The 23,177-nt window shown below is 39.1% G+C and overlaps 1 protein-coding gene and 1 pseudogene across 1 annotated transcript; both read right to left on the bottom strand.

Moving 5' to 3' along the window:
* Positions 1–3,230: 3,230 nt before the first annotated feature.
* On the bottom strand, positions 3,231–4,193 carry LOC109568875 (olfactory receptor 52N2-like). Its single transcript, XM_019974244.2, has one exon. The coding sequence runs from the start codon at positions 4,191–4,193 to the stop codon at positions 3,231–3,233; it is 963 nt and encodes a 320-aa protein (XP_019829803.2).
* A 13,251-nt stretch (positions 4,194–17,444) lies between these two features.
* Positions 17,445–18,403, bottom strand: LOC109569302 (olfactory receptor 52N2-like; annotated as a pseudogene).
* Between the last annotated feature and the right edge of the window lie 4,774 nt (positions 18,404–23,177).

A 23,177-nucleotide genomic window follows, 5' to 3' on the forward strand; every position in this document is an offset into this window, starting at 1 on the left:
CCATAGACGGCAGCCTACCAGGCTCCCCGTCCCTGGGATTCTCCAGGCAAGAACACTGGAGTGGGTTGCCATTTCCTTCTCCAGTGCATGCATGCATGCTAAGTCACTTCAGTCTTGTCCGACTCTGTGTGACCCCATGGACAGCAGCCCACCAGGCTCCTCTATCCACAGGATTCTCTAGGCAAGAACACTGGAGTGGGTTGCAATTTCCTTAGTATACTGTATTAGTGTTTTTCTTTCTGGCTTACTTCACTCTGTATAATAGGCTCCAGTATCATCCACCTCATTAGAACTGATTCAAATGTCTTCTTTTTAATGGCTAAGTAATACTCCACTGTGTATATGTACCACAGCTTTCTTATCCATTCATCTGCTGATGGACATCTAGGTTGCTTCCATGTCCTGGCTAGTAAACATTTTATATGCCCACAATAGTCTTTTCATTGTCCTACATGCTAATCTTGTCTCTCCTTTATCAGGACATTATCACAGGCTCAATATAATGCTTGTCTGTGGTGGTATTGTTTTCCCTTTTTATTCATCTTTAACCAGAGTTAGATTTGTCTATTTCAAGTGTTTTTCAGCAAACATGGAACATTCATATGTATGTTTCTTTCACTCTTATCCTTGTTGTACTTAGACATGGATGGAAGAACAGTATATAGTTTCGTATACCACTGTCAGTTTTTAGCAAAGTTTGATCAGGTTCTCTCTTCTTGAGGAATTGTTCTTCTTCTACCATGGCTATTAGTGTACAATGTATAAATTTGAGAAACTTCTTAAATCAAGATTTATCCTATCAATACCCCCACCTAGTAATTATTAGCAAAGACTTATGGACTAAATTACTAGTGCACATTTCTTGCTACATTTTAATACTTACTTGTTGTTTAATTGTTTTCTATACTTGAAGCTTTCCCCAGTCTGTTGAAGGTAGTGTGGTGTGGTGAATTATATATGTGGTATGGGGAATTAAGACAGTTGCATAAAATGTCAGGATATACACTGATTACTTCACTATATAGAGAAAATAACTGAATGTAGAGAGAAAGATTATTGCCAGAAAATGTCTTTACTGCAGTAATCTTTGTCTTTTTGATTCATCTATAATAAAATGTGTTTGCATTAGTGTTTCCAAAAATTATGACAGTTATAACATTTTTTCTCCATCTTTGGGCTAATGGGCATAGATTTTAGCAGAACAGTATGATGATGTAAGATTCTAGGATTAATGCTTATCTAACTTTTACACATGAACAATAGATTATCAATACTGAAGTTATTTAAGTAAAAGTTTTGTATAGGTACTAAATTTTCATCTATTCCCTTGCTTTTGTGATTTCTCTTTTTATTTCTATTTTTTTTCTGCTTTTAGATATTCCTGTCTGTAATTTCAGAAATATATTTAATCTAGTATTTTTATATATATTTAGAGTGTCAGGGGAAATTGTGTTCTTGTTGACATTTACACTATCATCCTTGCTGGAAATCGTCAAAATATCAGCTCAAGATGACTAATAGCAAGTATACTAGCATTTTTGGTGTAATATATCTTCAGAAATCTCTGCTACATATCATAGTGTTCAAAATTTTTAGCAGACATATAGCATACTTTTCAAATTACTTTCAATGATACACTTCAATATTAATAAATGTGTATTTAAAATGTGCATTTCACAACTACCTGTCACCATACATGGTTTGGATTGACAATAAAGTTCATAAAACTCAGAAAACTTTCATCTAGAACTGCATTTCCTCAGTGTACAGACAGATATAGGTAATGGAAATCAGTATACAATGTATCTTCATGCTTAAGTGCCCAGTAATGGTCCAAGAGCAGTTTCCTAGCTTTCCAAATTTTGCAGTTCGTAATGGTACCCCACTCCAGTACTCTTGCCTGGAAAATCCCATGGACGGGGGAACCTGGTAGGCTGCAGTCCATGGGGTTGCTAAGAGTCGGACACGACTGAGCGACTTCACTTTCTCTTTTCACTTTCATGAATTGGAGAAGGAAATGGCAACCCACTCCAGTGTTCTTGCCTGGAGAATCCCAGGGACGGGGAGCCTGGTAGGCTGCCGTCTATGGGGTCGCACAGAGTCGGACACGACTGAAGCGACTTAGCAGCAGCAGCAGCAGCAGCAGCAACAAGGCCTGTTACAAGAAACAAAAAATCAGTATTTGTGAAAACTTAGCCATTATGCAAGCTTGCTTGGGGTGATCAACCTCACCTTGGAGTCAAAAATCCAGATGTTCAGCTTTGTGGTAGCTGAACTTAAAGAAAACAAAACTATAAAGTCAGCCAAACCCAAACGATTATAGATTTTGCTGGTGAATTTCATCTATTTCTTCTTCTGCTGCTGCTGCTGCTAAGTCGCTTCAGTCGTGTCTGATTCTGTGTGACCCCATAGACGGCAGCCCACCAGGCACCGCCGTCCCTGGGATTCTCCAGGCAGGAACACTGGAGTGGGTTGCCATCTCCTCCTCCAATGCATGAAAGTGAAAAGTGAAAGTGAAGTCGCTCAGTCGTGTCTGACTCTTACTAGCACTTCACAATTATTTCAAAGACTTATTCCATGTCTGCTTCAAAAATCTTCCAGAGTTATCCTTAAGAAATTATTTCTTCTATGTTTCTATGACTCTATTTCCTTGCTTACCTTCATAGTTTTCATTTAGATCACATCGATTGAAATATTTGAATATTATTCTCCTTAATAGGGGAAATTCCACACAGCTTGTGTAGACATGGGATAGTTTAAAAAACTAAATCCAGTAATACAAAATGATGTGGTAAGAGGAATAGTGAAGTAAATGAAGTCATTAGAATAAGTGAAGGGCCTTATGAAACAGACTCAGATTTCTTTTTCTATGGGTTTCCCCCAAGAACAGATGAATCTCCAACACAGGGTCAGTAAATCTTTTATTTTTTATGATGCGCACCCTGTTAGAGGCTTGTTCAACATACAAATCATTAGGACTCTATGCATCACATTATTTAAAATAGTTTTAAAATCACTGTGGAAGTCCTTTTAGGAAAAAGTCCTCAAATTCATAGGCGTATTTCTTATTTATTTAATTTTAACCATTGATGAGTTCTACCAAAAGGTCAGTTAATAGTATAGCAGATATTCAGTAAAACAATGAGATCAATTGGTTTAAAATTTACACTCAAGAATCTCATCTAAAATATTATTTGTCCTTCCTTGCTTTTCAATATTAATGCTTTAATCTATTTCGCAGATAAGATATCTTTCTCCTTAAAAAGTAACTTGATGACTCCTTCCCGGATCTGCTTGGTCTTGACTCCATATACAATTGGGTTCAGGGTAGGAGGCAACATCAAATAGAGATTAGCAATTATGATATGGACATGAGGAGGAATGCTTTTTTCCCCAAAGCGGTGAGTAAAAATGGTGAATAAGGCTGGAACGTATGTAATGACAATAGCACATATGTGAGACGTACAGGTGCTGAAGGCTTTGTGACGAGCATCTGCAGAAGACAGACTCACCACTGCTCGCAAGATCATAGTGTAAGACATAGAAATACAGAAAATATCAAAGCCCCCAATCAGGAGGGCTGCCAAGAGACCATAGATGGCGTTGACCTTGACTTTGCCACAGGACACCTTGGCCACAGACATGTGGTCACAGTACGTGTGGGGAATGAAGTTGCCTCGACAATAGGGCAGGCGCTTGGTAAGGAAAGTGAATGGAAAGATGAGCATCACACCCCTCAGCAGAGTGGCAAGACCAGCCTTGGCAATGACAGCACTGGTGAGGATGGTGGCATAGCGTAAGGGGTAGCAGATGGCCACATAGCGGTCCAGCGCCATGAGCATAAGCACCCCAGACTCCATCCCAGTCAACGTGTGGACAAAAAACATCTGAGCCAGGCAGCCATTGAAGTCAATCTCCTTCAGGTTGAACCAGAATATGCACAGCATGTTGGGTACCGTGGTGGTGCACAGGGTGACATCTGTGAAGGAGAGCAGGGCCAGAAAGTAGTACATGGGGTGATGCAGGGCCTCCTCATGGCCGATGAGGTAGATGAGTCCACAGTTGCCCACAACAGCAATGATGTACATGAAGCAGAATGGCAGGGAGATCCAGATGTGTGTGCTTTCCAGCCCAGGAACACCATTCAGGATAAAGAATCCTGGTGTCATGCTGGAGATATTGGCTCCAGACATAATGCTGGACATGTGGGGGACATTTTATATTCTTTGTCCGCAATTGCTCTCTGTATAGGAGATAGAGGTGGGTTTAGAGACCAAATATAAGAATGGTTTGTAGAACGATAACAATGAAAGCCATGAACATTCATCTTGTTAGGATAATCAGGATGGTTTTTTATTTCCCAGTCTCTAGCAAAAGAATCTTTGAACGATGTTATCTAAAAGTAAATAGTAGAGTCTTACTTTGTTTAATGTGCAGCAGCAAACTTTCTGCTTAAGAAAGTTAGAAAGGATACTTTCTACTATCCTTACTGTCTCTGTCTCTTACAGCTCTTGCCTTGAAGATTATGAGGAAAGCAAGTTATATATGCAAAATTGTTCTGGATATCTTGCTAATGATAACATACTGTAGAAACTCAATAACATTTTTGAAGCAGTAAGGATTTAATATTATTGGCATTCAATCTCTGATGCCAATATCATGCTTTTCCATGTTGTGAAAATTCAGGTGTTATTGAGAAGGAAAAAAAAAAGTATTTACATTTCTAAATCATTAAAAAGTTTTATGGCATTTTGGTAAAATTTAAAAAAAAATTTTTGAATTCATTCAGATACAGAATTCTTTTCATTTGGCTTCTCTGTCTTTCTACCTAAAATAATTTCTTTATTTTTAAAACAAACTAACACTCAAGAAACCCTTGAATTTCTGAAGATTATTGATTGCCTATACTGCTGTAATTTAAACAATATTTCATTATAATTGTACAGGTAATCAGTACAACAGACAATACCATATCTTTGGATTGTTAATTCTTGTAGGGCAGTAGAAATGACTGAAAGATATTTGAAGAAATTTATAGATTCAGGGATATTTGAGTAAAATGAAGGTTCCAAATGGTTAAAATTCTTCTTTTATTCGAAAAAATAAAATGATGCTTAAGCTGTGGCATAAACCTGAGTTCTCATGCAGCAAAGTCAGTGTCAAACACACCCATCATTCAGCAGACTTAAGTAGATACTTGTAGTGTGATGGCATGTATTACATGGCAGTGAAGCCATAAGGTACAGATTCTTTTCACCTAAATATTCAAGAAATTACCATTATGTCTACTTCTACTGACCAGACTACCTAGAAACCACCATAGAAAGAAGAAATACAAAGGAATACAAGTTTCAGAGGCTCATGGTCTCTGCTTCCTAAGCTGACTTCATCTTGTGTGAACCATCTCTTCTAATAAAAAAGGCTCTCCCAAACTTCTCCTGAAATGTCACCACCTGGAGAAACTATCATTTTATGGACCTGGATTAGAAACACTTAAAGATAAAAATCTCCAGTGTCCACCATCTTTTATGTATACACCATGAGGAAATGAATAAAGTGGAAATGAGGTTAAGTCTAGCCACCCATAAACACAAAAAACCATTGTCTCTTAAGAAGTGAAAGGGAAAGAGAAATACATTGCTTCTTGCTAAGTTGTCTTTTGGTAATTGTGCCTATATTCTTAGCCATTGTATTATTATCCAGGAATATCTCTATCTTTTTCAAATGGCTATTTTTAAAAATTACCCAAACTTACCTCAGTGTTAGGCACAAACAAGTTCTTATTCATGGCTGAGAATCCTTAGGCGTTTTTCAAAATCTGGGCTGGCATCTTCTTACATAGGAATTTTAGTTTCCCTGGAGAATCTTCAGCAAGGTATCCCAGGTGATTGACTCTCCACAATTAGATGTCTCAGAAGAATCTGTATGAAAGAGAAAGAACTTTGGGCTTATGGTACTAGATAGGCATTTAGAAACTTTTGAATAGAAAAAGGAACAACAAAAGCAAAAACATATTAAAGTTTAATGCTTTATTCCCAAGTGAGAAATATGACCACCAAGACTGGTGGAGACAAATATCATTTAAAAGTTTCTTATCTTATTGCAAAATAAATACATTTTTTTAATGTAGAAAAAATCTAAAAAGAAACTATAGAAAAGCATAATAAAAACTTGGAAAATCACTTGTTATTCTAATGAAGCAATAACCATTTTAAAATGCTTTATCTGTTTGTCCAATAATTTTGGATTACTAATGTATAATATTCTCTTTCATATAAACTTCATACTGTATGAAGTTTTGCACATTTTCCCCTATTTAATATAATGTACATTTCCCATGTCATTCTATACGCCTTGCAGTTGAAAGTTTAGAGCTAAACTTTTCATTCAATAGTTGAAGCAAAATTAAACATTTTATTACTCTTGAATATTTAAATTGTTTCTAATTTTTGCTATCAAAGAGAATTATTTTATGGATATCCTAATCTGTTTGTACTATTGATTTTCCCCTCTTAGAATTATTAGAAATAGATTTGAAATTTGTGGAAAAAGAGGCATAGACAATTCAATTATGTTGATAAAAGTTGGAAAAATTCATCTTCGTAAAAAAATCATCTTCATATGGGATTTTCACTCCCATACACTATTAGTATGCTATCCATCTAAAATATTAGCTATCATATGCTTGCTCTCTTTTCCCCAACTGAATTTGTTATTTAGCTTGATATTTTGATATTTTAGTTTGACTTAAAATCAACTTTGTTAGTAGGGCCTATGAACATTCTTTTCAAGTGTTTTTTGGTCAGTTGTTTTTCTAATATTTGGATTATTCATGCTTCTCCTTATCCATCCCAGTAGAGGTGTTAGCTTTGATTTTATTGCTTTCTGGGAACTTTCAGTACTAAAATATGAACACATCTGTCATAGTTTGCAACCATTTTCAAAGGTAGTATTGTTACTAAACTGAACTGGAATCCACTTGCCAGATGCACAGCAAATCAATCTACTGACACCAACTTGTGGTGAGGGGAAGTATAGCATTTATCGCAGGGCACCAAGCAGGGAAAAGAGGAAGATGGTAAAGAACCTGCCTGTCAATGTTGGAGATGTAAGAGACACAGATTCAGTCCCTAGGTCTGGAAGATCCCCTGGAGGAGGGCATGGCAATCCACTCTAGTAGTTTTGCCTGGAGAGTCTGATGGACATAAGAGCCTGGCGGGTTGTAGTCCATAGGGTCACAAAGAGTCAGATACTACTGTAACAACTTAGCACACACACATGAGTGCATGCTCAAAAGATCCAAACCCCTCGTGTCTTTTAAGGAAGGGTTTTCAAAGACAGTGAGAAGAATAGAATCATAAGATGTGTGATCAGTTTTGCACAAATCTCTAATTGTTGGTGAGGATATATCAAGGTGAAGTTTCAGGAATCAACATCAACAGTCTTCTGACTACAACCAGTCTGGTGTCTGTGTGATTGTGGTGAGCAGTCTCCTTTGGTGGGGCTCTGGTTTTTGCAAAACAACTGAGGAATGCACATGAGCCCTTTACCTATATCTTCCAAAAGGAACTGGGAGTTCTTTATGGCTGACATTGTTTAAGTTATTATTACTTTTCTTGTCTGACTGCTTTTACTTTGTACTTTGCCTCTACATTCCCTCACTTCTCTAATGTTAATTCCTTGGGCTTTCTCTTTGGAATTTGGAGAAGGACTAGGAGACTAAAGCTTTTTCTATAAACAAGAAGCAGGGGAACACAGAGGGGTCTTGTCACCAAGAAGGTTCCTTGGGGTCCTGCCCAGTTTCAATTCCCTCTTTTCTTTGATACTCCTCCATCCTGAAGGGGACAGGGGTGACGATGGCTCTGGCTACTTTCTGATGGATGGGGGCAGCATCAATTTTTCAGGATTAGAGAAGTGATAATCATAGACTTTCATTTGAAGGAATTCTCAAGTCCTAGGCTTGGCATCAACATTTTGCATTAGGAAGACATTACTCCTTTGTGACTGCCTGTCAAGGCACCTAGACAATCATATGAACATTAGTAGATGTATTACAATGAAGATGATGATCAAGACGCATCTTTGTAGAATTCCTGAGAAAACCCTCCCATCCCAGACAGCAACCAGGAAAATTAAATCTTGGAGTGGGTCCTCTTTTCATTCATTTTGTAACCAAGTGGCCTTTTGAAATAATCTATTCATTAGGCTTTCAACTTCTCCTGAGGTATTTGTATATGTACAGCCTGTGGCAAGTACACATACCCCTCTGTGTTTGGTCAAAATGAAATCCAAGGAAATTCTGTTATCAAAGACCACCAGAACCAAAGAATCTAGAAATACATGTTGGGGCATGATGTTTTTTGGGCAATCTGTCCAATTGTAATAGACGGGTTGCTTATCATATCTACTGATATATTGACATAGACTCTAGCAGTTGTGATGAGGATACCAAGAATACTTTGTCCTACTATCCTACCAACATCTTCTTAAGGTGTATTCTATTTCTAGGAAGAGATGTAAGGCTTTCTGAGCTGTGCACACACACACACACAAAGAGTTAGAAAATATTCAGTATAAGCAGGACCCTTCATGAGGTTCGTGACATTGTACAGGAGACAGGGATCAAGACCATCCCCATGGAAAAGAAATGCAAAAAAGCAAAATGGCTGTCTGGGGAGGCCTTACAAATACTGTTGGAAAAAAGAGAAGTGAAAAGCAAAGGAGAAAAGGAAAGATATAAACATCTGAATGCAGAGTTCCAAAGAATAGTAAGAAGAGATAAGAAAGCCTTTTCAGAGATCAATGCAAAGAAATAGAGGAAAACAACAGAATGGGAAAGACTAGAGATCTCTTCAAGAAAATCAGAGATACCAAAGGAACATTTCATGCAAAGATGGGCTCGATAAAGGACAGAAATCGTATGGACCTAACAGAAGCAGAAGATATTAAGAAGAGATGGCAAGAATACACAGAAGAACTATACAAAAAAGATCTTCACAACCCAGATAAACATGGTGGTGTGATCACTGTCCTAGAGCCAGACATCCTGGAATGTGAAGTCAAGTGGGCCTTAGAAAGCATCACTACGAACAAAACTAGTGGAGGTGACAGAATTCCAGTTGAGCTATTCCAAATCCTGAAAGATGATGCTGTGAAAGTGCTGCACTCAATATGCCAGCAAATTTGGAAGACTCAGCAGTGGCCACAGGACTGGAAAAGGTCAGTTTTCATTCCAATCCCAAAGAAAGGCAATGCCAAAGAATGCTCAAACTACCACACAATTGCACTCATCTCACAAGCTAGTAAAGTAATGCTCAAAATTCTCCAAGCCAGGCTTCAGCAATATGTGAACCGTGAACTTCCTAATGTTCAAGCTGGTTTTAGAAAAGGCAGAGGAACCAGAGATCAAATTGCCAATATCCGCTGGATCACGGAAAAAGAAAGAGAGTTCCAGAAAAGCATCTATTTCTGCTTTATTGACTATGCCAAAGCTTTTGACTGTGTGGATCACAATAAACTGTGGAAAATTCTGAAAGAGATGGAAATACCAGACCACCTGATCTGCCTCTTGAGAAATTTGTATGCAGGTCAGGAAGCAACAGTTAGAACTGTACATGGAACAACAGACTGTTTCCAAATAGGAAAAGGAGTTCATCAAGGCTGTATATTGTCACCCTGCTTATTTAACTTCTATGCAGAGTACATCATGAGAAAAGCTGGGCTGGAAGAAACACAAGCTGGAATCAAGACTGCCGGGAGAAATATCAATAACCTCAGATATGCAGAGGACACCATCCTTATGGCAGAAAGTGAAGAGGAACTCAAAAGCCTCTTGATGAAGGTAAAAGTGGAGAGTGAAAAAGTTGGCTTAAAGCTCAACATCCAGAAAAGGAAGATAATGGCATCCGGTCCCATCACTTCATGGGAAATAGATGGGGAAACAGTGGAAACAATGGCACACTTTATTTTTCTGGGCCCCAAAATCACTGCCGATGGTGACTGCAGCCATGAAATTAAAAGATGCTTACTCCTTGGAAGGAAAGTTATGACCAACCTAGATAACATATTCAAAAGCAGAGACATTACTTTGCAAACAAAGGTTCGTCTAGTCAAGGCTATGGTTTTTCCTGTGGTCATGTATGGATGTGAGAGTTGGACTGTGAAGAAGGCTGAGCGCTGAAGAATTGATGCTTTTGAACTGTGGTGTAGGAGAAGACTCTTGAGAGTCTCTTGGACTGCAAGGAGATCCAACCAGTCCATTCTGAAGGAGGTCAGCCCTGGGATTTCTTTGGAAGGAATGATTCTAAAGCTGAAACTCCAGTACTTTGGCCACCTCATGCGAAGAGTTGACTCATTGGAAAAGACTTTGATTCAGGGAGGGATTGGGGGCAAGAGGAGAAGGGGACGACAGAGGATGAGATGGCTGGATGGCATCACTGACTCGATGGACGTGAGTCTGAGTGAACTCCGGGAGTTGGTGATGGACAGGGAGGCCTGGCATGCTGTGATTCATGGGGTCGCAAAAAGTCGGACATGACTGAGTGACTCATCTGATCTGATCTGATCGTGTTGCCAGCTCTCCAGCCCATAGTATAACTACCCTCATGTCAAAGGGTCACTTCCTATACCACAGACAAAAATATAACTGGCCAGGGGCCGCAAGTTTTCCTTACCATTGTGGTATCATTAATGTCTTCATTTTTAGAAAGTACAAAGATTGCCTTATGAAGCCAAATTTTCCATATTCCATTTACATGATATCCAATCTGTGTGACTTTCATGTATTACCTATTGACATTTATACTTTTTGTACATGGATCAGTTGTACATTAGGGGTAGGTGGCACATTTTTTCATGTGAAATGCAGGGGATTGCAAGGGATGGATAATCACCTTTTCTTCAATGGAGATTATTTCAGATAAGTTGAGAGAGGGGACCAGACATTCTGAAGTTCCCTGGTTAATTAAAACTGGAAAGAGAATTTTCAAGGAAGAAGATTATAAGAAGTCTTGAGCTCTAACACTGCATCAAAATTGACTATTGGGACCACTGCAGGGAGATACTGCCTATGGAAGATCAGGAGAATTCTATGTTAAATCCAACAATCACTTCAACTTTCCCCTCTGGCTAGGCTTTGTGGCAGTTTGATTTAAAATATCAATATTTTCCTTCTAGGAAGTGGCAGACCAAGTGGGTTAAGACAGAAAATGGAGAGAAAAGGCCATCATCATTTTAATAGCAACTTCCAAAGTTATCTAACAGATCTGGCTAGGTACCAAACATTTCTAAGAAAATTAGATAGGCCCATAGTCAAGTAAGGGAATACCGATAGGTCAGAAAAATGCTCCAGTCAATCACAGATGTTACTATGAAAAGCCGTAATCAAGACACTAGTTATTTAAGATACTTAAAAATTTTTCAAGGAAGGTAAATTCCCAAACTCATTCTATGAGGCCACCATCACCCTAATACCAAAACCTGACAACGATGCCACAAAAAAAGAAAACTACAGGCCAATATCACTGATGAACATAGATGCAAAAATCCTTAACAAAATTCTAGCAATCAGAATCCAACAATACATTAAAAAGATCATACACCATGACCAAGTGGGCTTTATCCCAGGGATGCAAGGATTCTTCAATATCCGCAAATCAATCAATGTTATACACCACATTAACAAATTGAAAAACAAAAACCATATGATTATCTCAATAGATGCAGAGAAAGCCTTTGACAAAATTCAACATCCATTTATGATAAGAACTCTCCAGAAAGCAGGAATAGAAGGAACATACCTCAACATAATAAAAGCTATATATGACAAACCCACAGCAAACATTATCCTCAATGGTGAAAAATTGAAAGCATTTCCTCTAAAGTCAGGAACAAGGCAAGGGTGCCCACTTTCACCATTACTATTCAACATAGTTTTGGAAGTTTTGGCTACAGCAATCAGAGCAGAAAAAGAAATAAAAGGAATCCAAATTGGAAAAGAAGAAGTAAAACTCTCACTGTTTGCAGATGACATGATACTTTACATAGAAAACCCTAAAGACTCCACCAGAAAATTACTAGAACTAATCAATGATTATAGTAAAGTTGCAGGATATAAAATCAACACACAGAAATCCCTTGCATTCCTATACACTAATAATGAGAAAACTGAAAGAGAAATTAAGGAAACAATTCCATTCACCATTGCAACGGCAAGAATAAAACACTTAGGAATATATCTACCTAAAGAAACTAAAGACCTATATATAGAAAACTATAAAACACTGGTGAAAGAAATCAAAGAGGACACTAATAGATGGAGAAATATACCATGTTCATGGATTGGAAGAATCAATATAGTGAAAATGTGTATAATACCCAAAGCAATCTATAGATTCAATGCAATCCCTATCAAGCGACCAATGGTATTCTTCACAGAGCTAGAACAAATAATTTCACAATTTGTATGGAAATACAAAAAACCTCGAATAGCCAAAGCTATCTTGAGAAAGAAGAATGGAACTGGAGGAATCAACCTACCTGACTTCAGACTCTATTACAAAGCCACAGTTATCAAGACAGTATAGTACTGGCACAAAGACAGAAATATAGATCAATGGAACAAAATAGAAAGCCCAGAGATAAATCCACGCACATATGGACACCTAATCTTTGACAAAGGAGGCAAGAATATACAATGGATTAAAGACAATCTCTTTAACAAGTGGTGCTGGGAAATCTGGTCAACCACTTGTAAAAGAATGAAACTAGAACACTTTCTAACACCATACACAAAAATAAACTCAAAATGGATTAAAGATCTCAATGTAAGACCAGAAACTATAAAACACCTAGAGGAGAACATAGGCAAAACACTCTCCGACATACATCACAGCAGGATCCTCTATGACCCACCTCCCAGAATACTGGAAATAAAAGCAAAAATAAACAAGTGGGACCTAATTAAACTTGAAAGCTTCTGCACAACAAAGGAAACTATTAGCAAGGTGAAAAGACAGCCTTCAGAATAGGAGAAAATAATAGCAATTGAAGCAACTGACAAACAACTAATTTCAAAAATATACAAGCAACTCCTACAGCTCAACTCCAGAAAAATAAATGACCCAACCAAAAAAAGGGTCAAAGAACTAAATAGACATTTTCCCAAAGAAGACATACAGATGGCTAACAAACACATGAAAAGATGCTCAACATCACTCATTATCAGAGAAATGCAAATCAAAACCACTATGAGGTACCATTTCATGCCAGTCAGAATGGCTACGATCCAAAAGTCTACAAGCAATAAATGCTGGAGAGGGTGTGGAGAAAAGGGAACTCTCTTACACTGTTGGTGGGAATGCAAACTAGTACAGCCGCTATGGAGACCAGTGTGGAAATTCCTTAAAAAACTGGAAATAGAACTGCCTTATGATCCAGCAATCCCACTGCTGGGCATACACACTGAGGAAACCAGAAGGGAAAGAGACACGTGTACCCCAATGTTCATCGCAGCACTGTTTATAATAGCCAGGACATGGAAGCAACCTAGATGCCCATCAGCAGATGAATGGATAAGAAAGCAGTGGTACATATACACAATGCAGTATTACTCAGCCATTAAAAAGAATACATTTGAATCAGTTCTAATGAGATGGATAAAACTGGAACCTATTATACAGAGTGAAGTAAGCCAGAAATAAAAACACCAATACAGATATACTAACACATATATATGGAATTTAGAAAGATGGTAACAATAACCCTGTATACGAGACAGCAAAAGAGACACTGATGTATGGATCAGTCTTATGGACTCTGTGGGAGAGAGAGAGGGTGGGGAGATTTGGGAGAATAGCATTGAAACATGTATAATATCATGTATGAAACGAGTTGCCAGTCCAGGTTTGATGCACGATACTGGATGCTTGGGGCTGGTGCACTGGGACGACCCAGAGGGAGGGTGGGCGGGGGGAGGTGGGAGGAGGGTTCAGGATGGGGAACACATGTATACCTGTGGCGGATTCATTTCAATATTTGGCAAAACTAATACAATATTGTAAAGTTTAAAAATAAAATAAAATTAAAAAAATTTTTTTTTCAGTCTGAGTCCTAATCCAGGTTCACAAGACTATCAATTTTGAGCCAGTGTGATGGCCATTTCTCCAGTACTTGTTGAAGCCTGTGGAGCTGCAGTCCATTCAGAAGCTGACTTTACTTAAGTGTGGTGGATCCACAGCTTAATTCCTGCTAATATGGAAGAAAAATGAGGTTTTAGCACAATCTGATAAGGTTCCACCTATCAGGTCTGGAAATGATTCTCTACATGTGTCTCTTTCCAAGTTTTAGGGGTATCCAGTCCCTAGTATAATGCAGTGAAGAGGGGCATTCAAGGAGCTTTCCTTATTAGCAAATGTATGAAGCGCATTCCGAACCACCTCCAGGTTTGTATGTATCTCACAGTGTCTAGTTTCCTACCCTCTGATCAGATGCTTGAACCCTTAAATGCTCAGAATAGGAAAAGGGTTTCTTATATGAAATTTCATAAGAACTCAGTTGGAACTTGTTTCTAGGAGCCACTCTAATTCTAAGTAGTGCAGCTAGCAGCTCTTTATACTAAACTAAATTAGTCTCTGGACAGATTTTTGCTATGGTCTTCTTTAAAGTATGGTTCATTATCTCTGTCTTTCCAGCTGATTGAGGCCTCTATGATTCATGTAAAGTATACTTTATTTCCAGTTATTTAGATAACTCTGCTATCACATTGGCAACAAAGGCTTACTCCTGTTATCATTCTGGATTGAACCAGGGAAGTTTACCCAAATCTGAGTACTGTTTCTTTGAGCAGAGCCTTTACCCAGGTTGTGAAAGTATCCACCATCACCAGTAGATAGCAGAAATGGAAATTTCCCTTGTCTTTAGGCCAAGCTGTAGACTCTATTTGCCAGCCCTCTCCTGGTCATTCTCCTTAGCCTGGATCTTAATGCAAGGTGAGGTAACCAGGCCTTGAAGTTGCTTTCTTTTTTTTTCATTGCATTTTTAAAATTAATTTAGTTGGAGGCTAATTACTTTACAATATTGTGGTGGTTTTTGCCATACATTGACATGAATCAGCCATAGGTATACATGTGTCCCCCATCCCAAACCCCCCTTCCACCTCCCTCCCCATCCCATCCCTCTGGGTTGTCCCCTGCACCAGCTTTGAGTGCCCTGTTTCATGCATTGAATGTGGACTGGTCATCTATTTCACATATGATAGCATACATATGTTGAACTTGCTTGTTTGCATAGATCATGCATTTTTGTACCACCTTCTGAATTGTTTTGTTCAATACAATGTTGAATCCACTGGAGAGTATTCTAATTTCTTTATCTCTGTACATCTACACATGTGACAAGTTACACGTGATTGGTTAAAGTGTTCTTAAGAGTATGTAGGAGCAAGATAACTTTCACTACATTTGGTATCATCTTGCAATTTCATTCCCCTAACTTTCCCTTGGTAATAATATTCCGTAGATGAACAGGAAATGTGATTTAAATAAATTGAAATATGACTGGGAGTTGCTTGTACGCAATTCCTTGGTTCTAGATCTAATCAAATTGTGTGAGGTTGATGTGGAAAGATTGGACCATTGCCCTGAGGTCTGCCTCACAACTTGGTCTCCAGACAGGAGATGGAATTTGAAATTCATTCCACCTTTTATCTTGTCCTCACCTCTCCTCTCCTGTTCTTCCCCCTCCATCTCTAACTACCCCCTCCCATGAACGCGGAGTAGAATTTTCTTCCTTCACTCTCTGCTTTATAACAGTTTAAGAATTTGTCAATGATTCTGGCCTCCTGGCTCTAATTCAGTGGTGAGTCTTAGTTTTACCAATTATGTTGTTGTTCATTTCTTTCTGTGAAACTCATCTTTGACTTTGAAATGGGGAAGATGATATAAAATTAATTGGAAATTGTTACTTGAGTGTGTCAAAGTTTTTATTCACTACATTTATTTTTCCAGGTTTTTGTGTTCTGCTCTGTGTTTATTGTGGCTGTTGCCTCTCACACACTCTTCCTACAGCATACGCCTATTCACATTATGGTATTTAAATTTAAGTATTCTGAGAGTCACCCAGCTGGCTGTTTGTATTTCTCATAAACCTCAATTATCAAATGAGAGGGACTTCCCACAGTGTGCTAGTGGTAAAGAATCCACTTGCCAATTTAGGAGACGCAAGAGATTTGGGTTTGATCCTTGGGTCAGAAAGATCCCTGTGAGTACAAAATGGCACCTCACTCCAGTATTCTTGCCTGGAAAATTATGCTATAGTTTTGAAATAAATGTTTGCATATTTTATATAAAACATCATTATAATACATGATAAAATATATGTGTTTAAAACTGACAGTAGGGAAAAGTGCTATGTTTTGGTATGGTTTAAAAGAGAATACTTTGAGTAAAATTTTCCAAATCCAAAAACACAATTTCAAGAGAGAACAACCTTACTGATTATAAGATTATAAGTAGCATTACAGAGAAGCACTTTTGTACTGATAATATGTTTTTAAAATTCAGGTTTTGCTTCAAAGCATGAAAGTTATCTTGCAAAAATATGTCAAGTGGTAAACATATTTCATAATCATTTGACTATGTATATAATATGATATAGGGCTTCCCTCGTAGCTCAGTCAGTAAAGAATCTGCCTGAAATGCAGGAGACCTGAGTTCAATTCTAGTGTCAGGAATCCCTTGTAGAAGGAAATGGCAACCCACTCCAGTATTCTTGCCTAGAGAATCCCACGGATAGAGGAGCCTGGAAGGCTACAGTCCGTAGGGTCTCAAGAGTCAGACACAACTTAGTGACTAAACCACCAATATGATATTAAAATATGTTCTTCATATTAGCAGGCTATAGAAGAATATGGGGTTCCCCAGGTAGCCCAGTGGTAAAGAATCTGCCAACCAATGCAAGAGTCCTTCTGCCAATGTAGAAGACTCAAGTGTCTTGGCTTCAATTCTTGATCTAGGAAAATCCCCTGGAGGAGGGAATGGCAACCCACTGAAGTACTCTTGGCTGGAAAATTCCATGGATGAAGGAGACTGGCAGGCTGCAGTCCATGGGATCACAGAGTTGGACATGACTGAGTACACGCAAACACGCATAGAATGTACTCTTAATCAATATCACTAATTTCTCTATTTCTTTATATGCCTCATTCTGTGCCCATTCCAGAAAGTCTAAATAAAGTTAAAGTCTGTGGGAATATAATTATTTCCTGTCATTTTTTTCTATAAAATTTACGTATCAGAGTTGAAATTTTGTGATTTTATCATAAATCTTTGAGCAGAATACTGACAGGTAATTTTTCTGACCTCATGGCTGATGAATTTTACGTTTATTCTCTTCTTTTACATACTTTTATTAATTTTTGTACTAAATACAGAATTCTATATCATAGATTATCTCACACTCAAAATGTCTTTCTCTCCAAAAAGCAATTTGATCACCCTTTCATGGATCTGCTTGGTCTTCACTCCATAGACAATTGGATTCAAGGTGGGAGGCAGCAATAGGTAGAGACTGGCTATTTAAATGTGTACATGGTGAGGTATGTTGCATCCCCCAAAGCGGTGAGTAAAGACATTGAAGAAGGCTGGGACACAGGTGATGACAATAGCACATATGTGTGATGTACAGGTGCTGAAGGCTCTGTGACGAGTATCTGCAGAGGACAGATTTCCTACAACATGGACAATCATGGTGTAAAAGAGGGAAATACAGATGATATCAGACCCTCCATTCAGTACGGCAGTTATGAGACCATAGGTGGCATTAATCTTGATATTGCCACAGGATAATTTGGCCAGAGACATATGGTCACAACGGTGTGTTGACCAAGGTTTGTCCTTGCAATAGGGAAGATGCTTGATCAGGAAAGTGAACAGTATCACCATCAACACACTTCAAGTCAAGGTGACAAGGCCAGCCTTGGTAATTGTGGTGTTGGTGAGGATGGTAGAATAGCGTAGAGGGTAGCAAATGGCCACATAGTGATCCAGAGCCATAAGCATGAGCACACCAGACTCCATGCCTGTCAGCATGTGGATGAAAAACATCTGCACAAGGCATTAAAATCAATCTCATTGAGGCTGAGCTGAAAGATACACAACATATTGGGAACAAATGAAGTGTTCTCACTAATATCTATAAGGGGCAGTAAGGCTAGGAAGTAGTACATGGGCAGATGCAGGGCTTCCTCATGGCTGATGATGTATATGAGCCCACAGTTCCCCACGACAGCAGTGATGTACATGAAGCAGAATGGCAAGGAGATCCAAATGTGTGCAGCTTCTAGCCCAGGAATCCCATTGAGGATGAAATATTTAGGTGTCAGGCTGGAGCTGTTGACTCTATGCATGATGGTCAATGACAAAGCATGTTACTTTTGGTTCTAATGAATATGTCCTGTACAAGAGACAGTAGTAGATTGTTTTCAGTCAGAGACAAAAGACAAATGAATATTTTTCACAATAAATAATACATTTCGGTGAAAATTAGCTTTTTACACCCAGATGTGTTGTTTTATCTTGCTGAGGGGACTTGAGTCTGTTACTGAATCAAAAGAACACATAGTGCAAGCATAGCAAAGACCTGGTCTTTCTTACTTTCATACCGTAAGCTCTTTCTGTATGTTCCCAGTCATATTGCCAGACCATGCACTAGTACTTTCTTCTGTCCCATTGATCAGTTTCCGGATAACGGACACTGTTTTAATAACACCGATTCTATCAACTTCTCATAAAATTTCCCTTCTTCCACAAAGTCCTTCCAGGTATGTCCACTGGATTATAGCCATTTAAATTGTGTAAGAATTTACTTATTGCACACATATATTATGAGGTGAACATAATCTCTCTACAAGTCTGGATATTCCAAGTTAGAATAATCAGGGACATAAATTTGGCAGGCTTAAAATTACATCAGATCAGATCAGATCAGTCGCTCACTCGTGTCTGACTCTTTGCGACTCCATGAATCACAGCATGCCAGGCCTCCCTGTCCATCACCAACTCCCGGAGTTCACTCAGACTCATGTCCATCGAGTCAGTGATACCATCCAGCCATCTCATCCTCTGTCGTCCCCTTCTCCTCTTGCCCCCAATCCCTCCCAGCATCAGATTCTTTCCAATGAGTCAAATCTTAGCATGAGGTGCCCAAAGTACTGGAGTTTCAGCTTCACCATCATTCCTTCCAAAGAAATCCCAGGGCTGATCTCCTTCAGAATGGACTGGTTGGATCTCCTTGTAGTCCAAGGGACTCTCAAGAGTCTTCTACAACACCACAGTTCAAAAGCATCTATTCTTCAGCACTCAGCCTTCTTCACAGTCCATTTCTCACATCCATACACGACAACAGGAAAAACCATAGCCTTGACTAGACGAACCTTTGTTGGCAAAGCAATGTCTCTGCTTTTTAATATGCTATCTAGGTTGGTCATAACTTTCCTTCCAAGGAGTAAGCGTCTTTTAATTCATGGCTGCAGTCACCATCTGCAGTGATTTTGGAGCCGCCAAAAATAAAGTCTGACACTGTTTCCACTGTTTCCTCATCTACTTCCCATGAAGTGGTGGGACCGGATGCCATGATCTTCGTTTTCTGAATATTGAGCTTTAAGCCAACTTTTTCACTCTCCACTTTCACTTTCATCAAGAGGCTTTTGAATTCCTCTTCACTTTCTTCCATAAGGATGGTGTCATCTGCATATCTGAGGTTATTGTTTTTTCTCCCGGCAATCTTGATTCCAGCTTGTGTTTCTTCCAGTCCAGCATTTCTCATGATGTAATGTAAAATCTCATGATTAAATGTCAAAAGAAAATCTTTCACATTTATCAAGAAGAAGCAATTATATGTTTAAGGGAAAATGTATATGGCTGTGCATTGTACATTGCAACGTTAACTTATAAGTTGCAATGTAAAATGCACAGCCATATACATTTTCCCTTAAACATTTAATTGTTTCTTCTTGATAAATGTGAAAGATTTTCTTTTGACATTTAATCAGTGACATTTTAAGCTATAATTATTAATAGTTCTTGTGAATTCTTAAATCTCTGAGTAGGTAAAGAAGAAATATATATGTATAAATAATTATACTTAAATAATTGTATTTATAATTTTTAGCCCTTAATAAATATGAAGAAGTTCCAAAGAATAGAAAGAAGAAATAAGAAAGCCTTCTTCAGGGATCAATGCAAAGAAATAGAGGAAAACAACAGAATGGGAAAGACTAGAGATCTCTTCAAGAAAATTAGAGATACCAAGGGAACATTTCATGCAAAGATGGGCTTGATAAAGGAAAAAAATGGTATGGACCTAACAGAAGCAGGAGATATTAAGAAGAGGTGGCAAGAATACACAGAAGAACTGTACAAAAAATATCTTCACGACCCAGATAATCATGATGGTGTGATCACTGACCTAGAGCCAGACATCCTGGAATGTGAAGTCAGTGGGCCTTAGAAAGCATCACTATGAACAAAGCTAGTGGAGGTGATGGAATTCCAGTGGAGCTATTTCAAATCCTGAAAGATGATGCTGTGAAAGTGCTGCACTCAGTATGCCAGCAAATTTGGAAAACTCAGCAGTGGCCACAGGACTGGAAAAGGTCAGTTTTCATTCCAATCCCAAAGAAAGGCAATGCCAAAGAGTGCTCAAATTACCACACAATTGCACTCATCTCACACACTAGTAAAGTAATGCTCAAAATTCTCCAAGCCAGGCTTCAGCAATATGTGAACCGTGAACTTCCTGATGTTCAAGCTGGTTTTAGAAAAGGCAGAGGAACCAGAGATCAAATTGCCAATATCCGCTGGATCACGGAAAAAGCAAGAGAGTTCCAGAAAAGCATCTATTTCTGCTTTATTGACTATGCCAAAGCCTTTGACTGTGTGGATTACAATACACTGTGGAAAATTCTGAAAGAGATGGGAATACCAGACCACCTGACCTGCCTCTTGAGAAATTTGTATGCAGGTCAGGAAGCAACAGTTAGAACTGTACATGGAACAACAGACTGTTTCCAAATAGGAAAAGGAGTTCATCAAGGCTGTATATTGTCACCCTGCTTATTTAACTTCTATGCAGAGTACATCATGAGAAAAGCTGGGCTGGAAGAAACACAAGCTGGAATCAAGATTGCCGGGAGAAATATCAATAACCTCAAATATGCAGATGACACCACCCTTATGGAAGAAAGTGAAGAGGAACTCAAAAGCCTCTTGATGAAAGTGAAAGTGGAGAGTGAAAAAGTTGGCTTAAAGCTCAATATTCAGAAAACGAAGATCATGGCATCCGGTCCCATCACTGCATGGGAAATAGATGGGGAAACAGTGGAAACAGTGTCAGACTTTATTTTTGGTGGCTCCAAAATCACTGCAGATGGTGACTGCAGCCATGAAATTAAAAGACACTTACGGGGAGGAGCCAAGATGGCGGAGGAGTAGGACGGGGAGAACACTTTCTCCCCCACAAATTCATCAAAAGAGCATTTAAACGTCGAGTAAATTCCACAAAACAACTTCTGAATGCCGGCAGAGGACATCAGGTACCCAGAAAAGCAACCCAACTCTTCGAAAGGAGGTAGGAAAAAATATTAAAAACAAACAAACAAAAAGAGACAAAAGAGGGAGGGACGGAGTTCCGTCCCGGGAAGGGAATCTTAAAAAGAGAGAAGTTTCCAAACATCAGGAAACCTTCTCACTGCCGAATCTGTGCCGAGCTTTGGAAGCACAGAGGGCAACATAACAGGGAGAAAAAATAAATAAACAATTTAAAACTCGCAGATTGCGAGCCCTACGGTAACTCCCCCAGCGGAGAAGCAGCGCAGACGCCTGCATCCGCCATTAGCAAACCGGGGCTGGGCAGGGAGGCGCGGCGTGGGCTGCATCGCTGAGAGTAAGAATCTGGCCTGAACACCCTGAGCGCTATCTGAGCGAAATAATTTGGGCTAGCAAACCAGACTGTGGGATACCTACCACGCGAAAAGCCAGCCCTAACCTAAGACCGCCAGGCCCGCGCACGGAACAAAGGACTGAACAGAGATAGCCGGCTGCAGACCTTCCCCCTCCGGTGACAGGCGCCAGAGCCGGAAGGGGGCAATCGCAGCCCCAGAGAGACATTATCTATAAAATTGTAAGCAGGCTTCTTTGCTAACTAAAACTTCTTGGGGGTCTGGACGGTCAACATCTGCCTGAGAAGGTGCGCCGGTTTTACATCCAGATAACCGAGTGGCGGGGAGGCGATAAGTCGCAGCATCGGCGCTCGCCTGGGAAGAGCAAATTGGCGCTCGGACCTGGGAAGAGCACAAAACGCAGGCCCAACTGAGTCGGCGCCTCTGAGGACTACCCGAGTGCCTGAACCTGAGCGGCTTGGACCTGGGAGGTGCATGCAGCCCAGGGCCAGCCTCGGATTGTTCCCGGCGGAACAACCTAGAGTCCGAGCAGTGTGGACAGGGAGGCTACACGCGCCGTGAGCAGGGGCAGACCCAGGGTGGCTGAGGCACTGCGAGCCCACGCCAGTGTTATTTGTTTGCAGCATCCCTCCCTCCCTCCCCACAGCGCGACTGAACAAGTAAGCCTAAAAAAAAAAAAAAAAAAAAAAAGTGTCCTCCACCGTGCCCTTTGAGTCAGGGCGGAAACCAGATACTGAAGAGACTAGCAAACAGAAGAAGATATAACAGAGGGAAACGCCTTGGAAGCTATAGGCAATAGATCAAAACCCTGTGGTTACTACGGACTACATAGGAAGGGGCCTATAGATCTTGAGAAATATAAATCTGACCAAGGAACTAGCCAAAAATGAACTGAACCCACTCACCCACAAAAAAAAAAAAAAAAAAAAAAAGTCCTAGATATATTTTTATTATTTTTACAATCATTCTTTCTTTTTTTTTTTTTAATTAAAAAAAAAAATTTTAAGTCCTCTATTGTTCCTTTAATTTTCACTTTTATAACCTATTACTTTGCCAAAAAAAATTAAAAAGACCCTATTTTTTTCTTCTTCAGCAAACTTCATATATATATATTTTATAATTTTTTGACCTTGTTTTTTTTGTTTGTTTTTGTTTTTTTCTTCTTTTCTTTAACATTGTATTTTTGAAATTCCAAACTCTACTCTAGATTTTTAATTTTTGC

The sequence above is a fragment of the Bos indicus genome, chromosome 15 (assembly GCF_029378745.1).
Source record: "Bos indicus isolate NIAB-ARS_2022 breed Sahiwal x Tharparkar chromosome 15, NIAB-ARS_B.indTharparkar_mat_pri_1.0, whole genome shotgun sequence".
In the NCBI taxonomy this organism is placed as follows: domain Eukaryota; kingdom Metazoa; phylum Chordata; class Mammalia; order Artiodactyla; family Bovidae; genus Bos; species Bos indicus.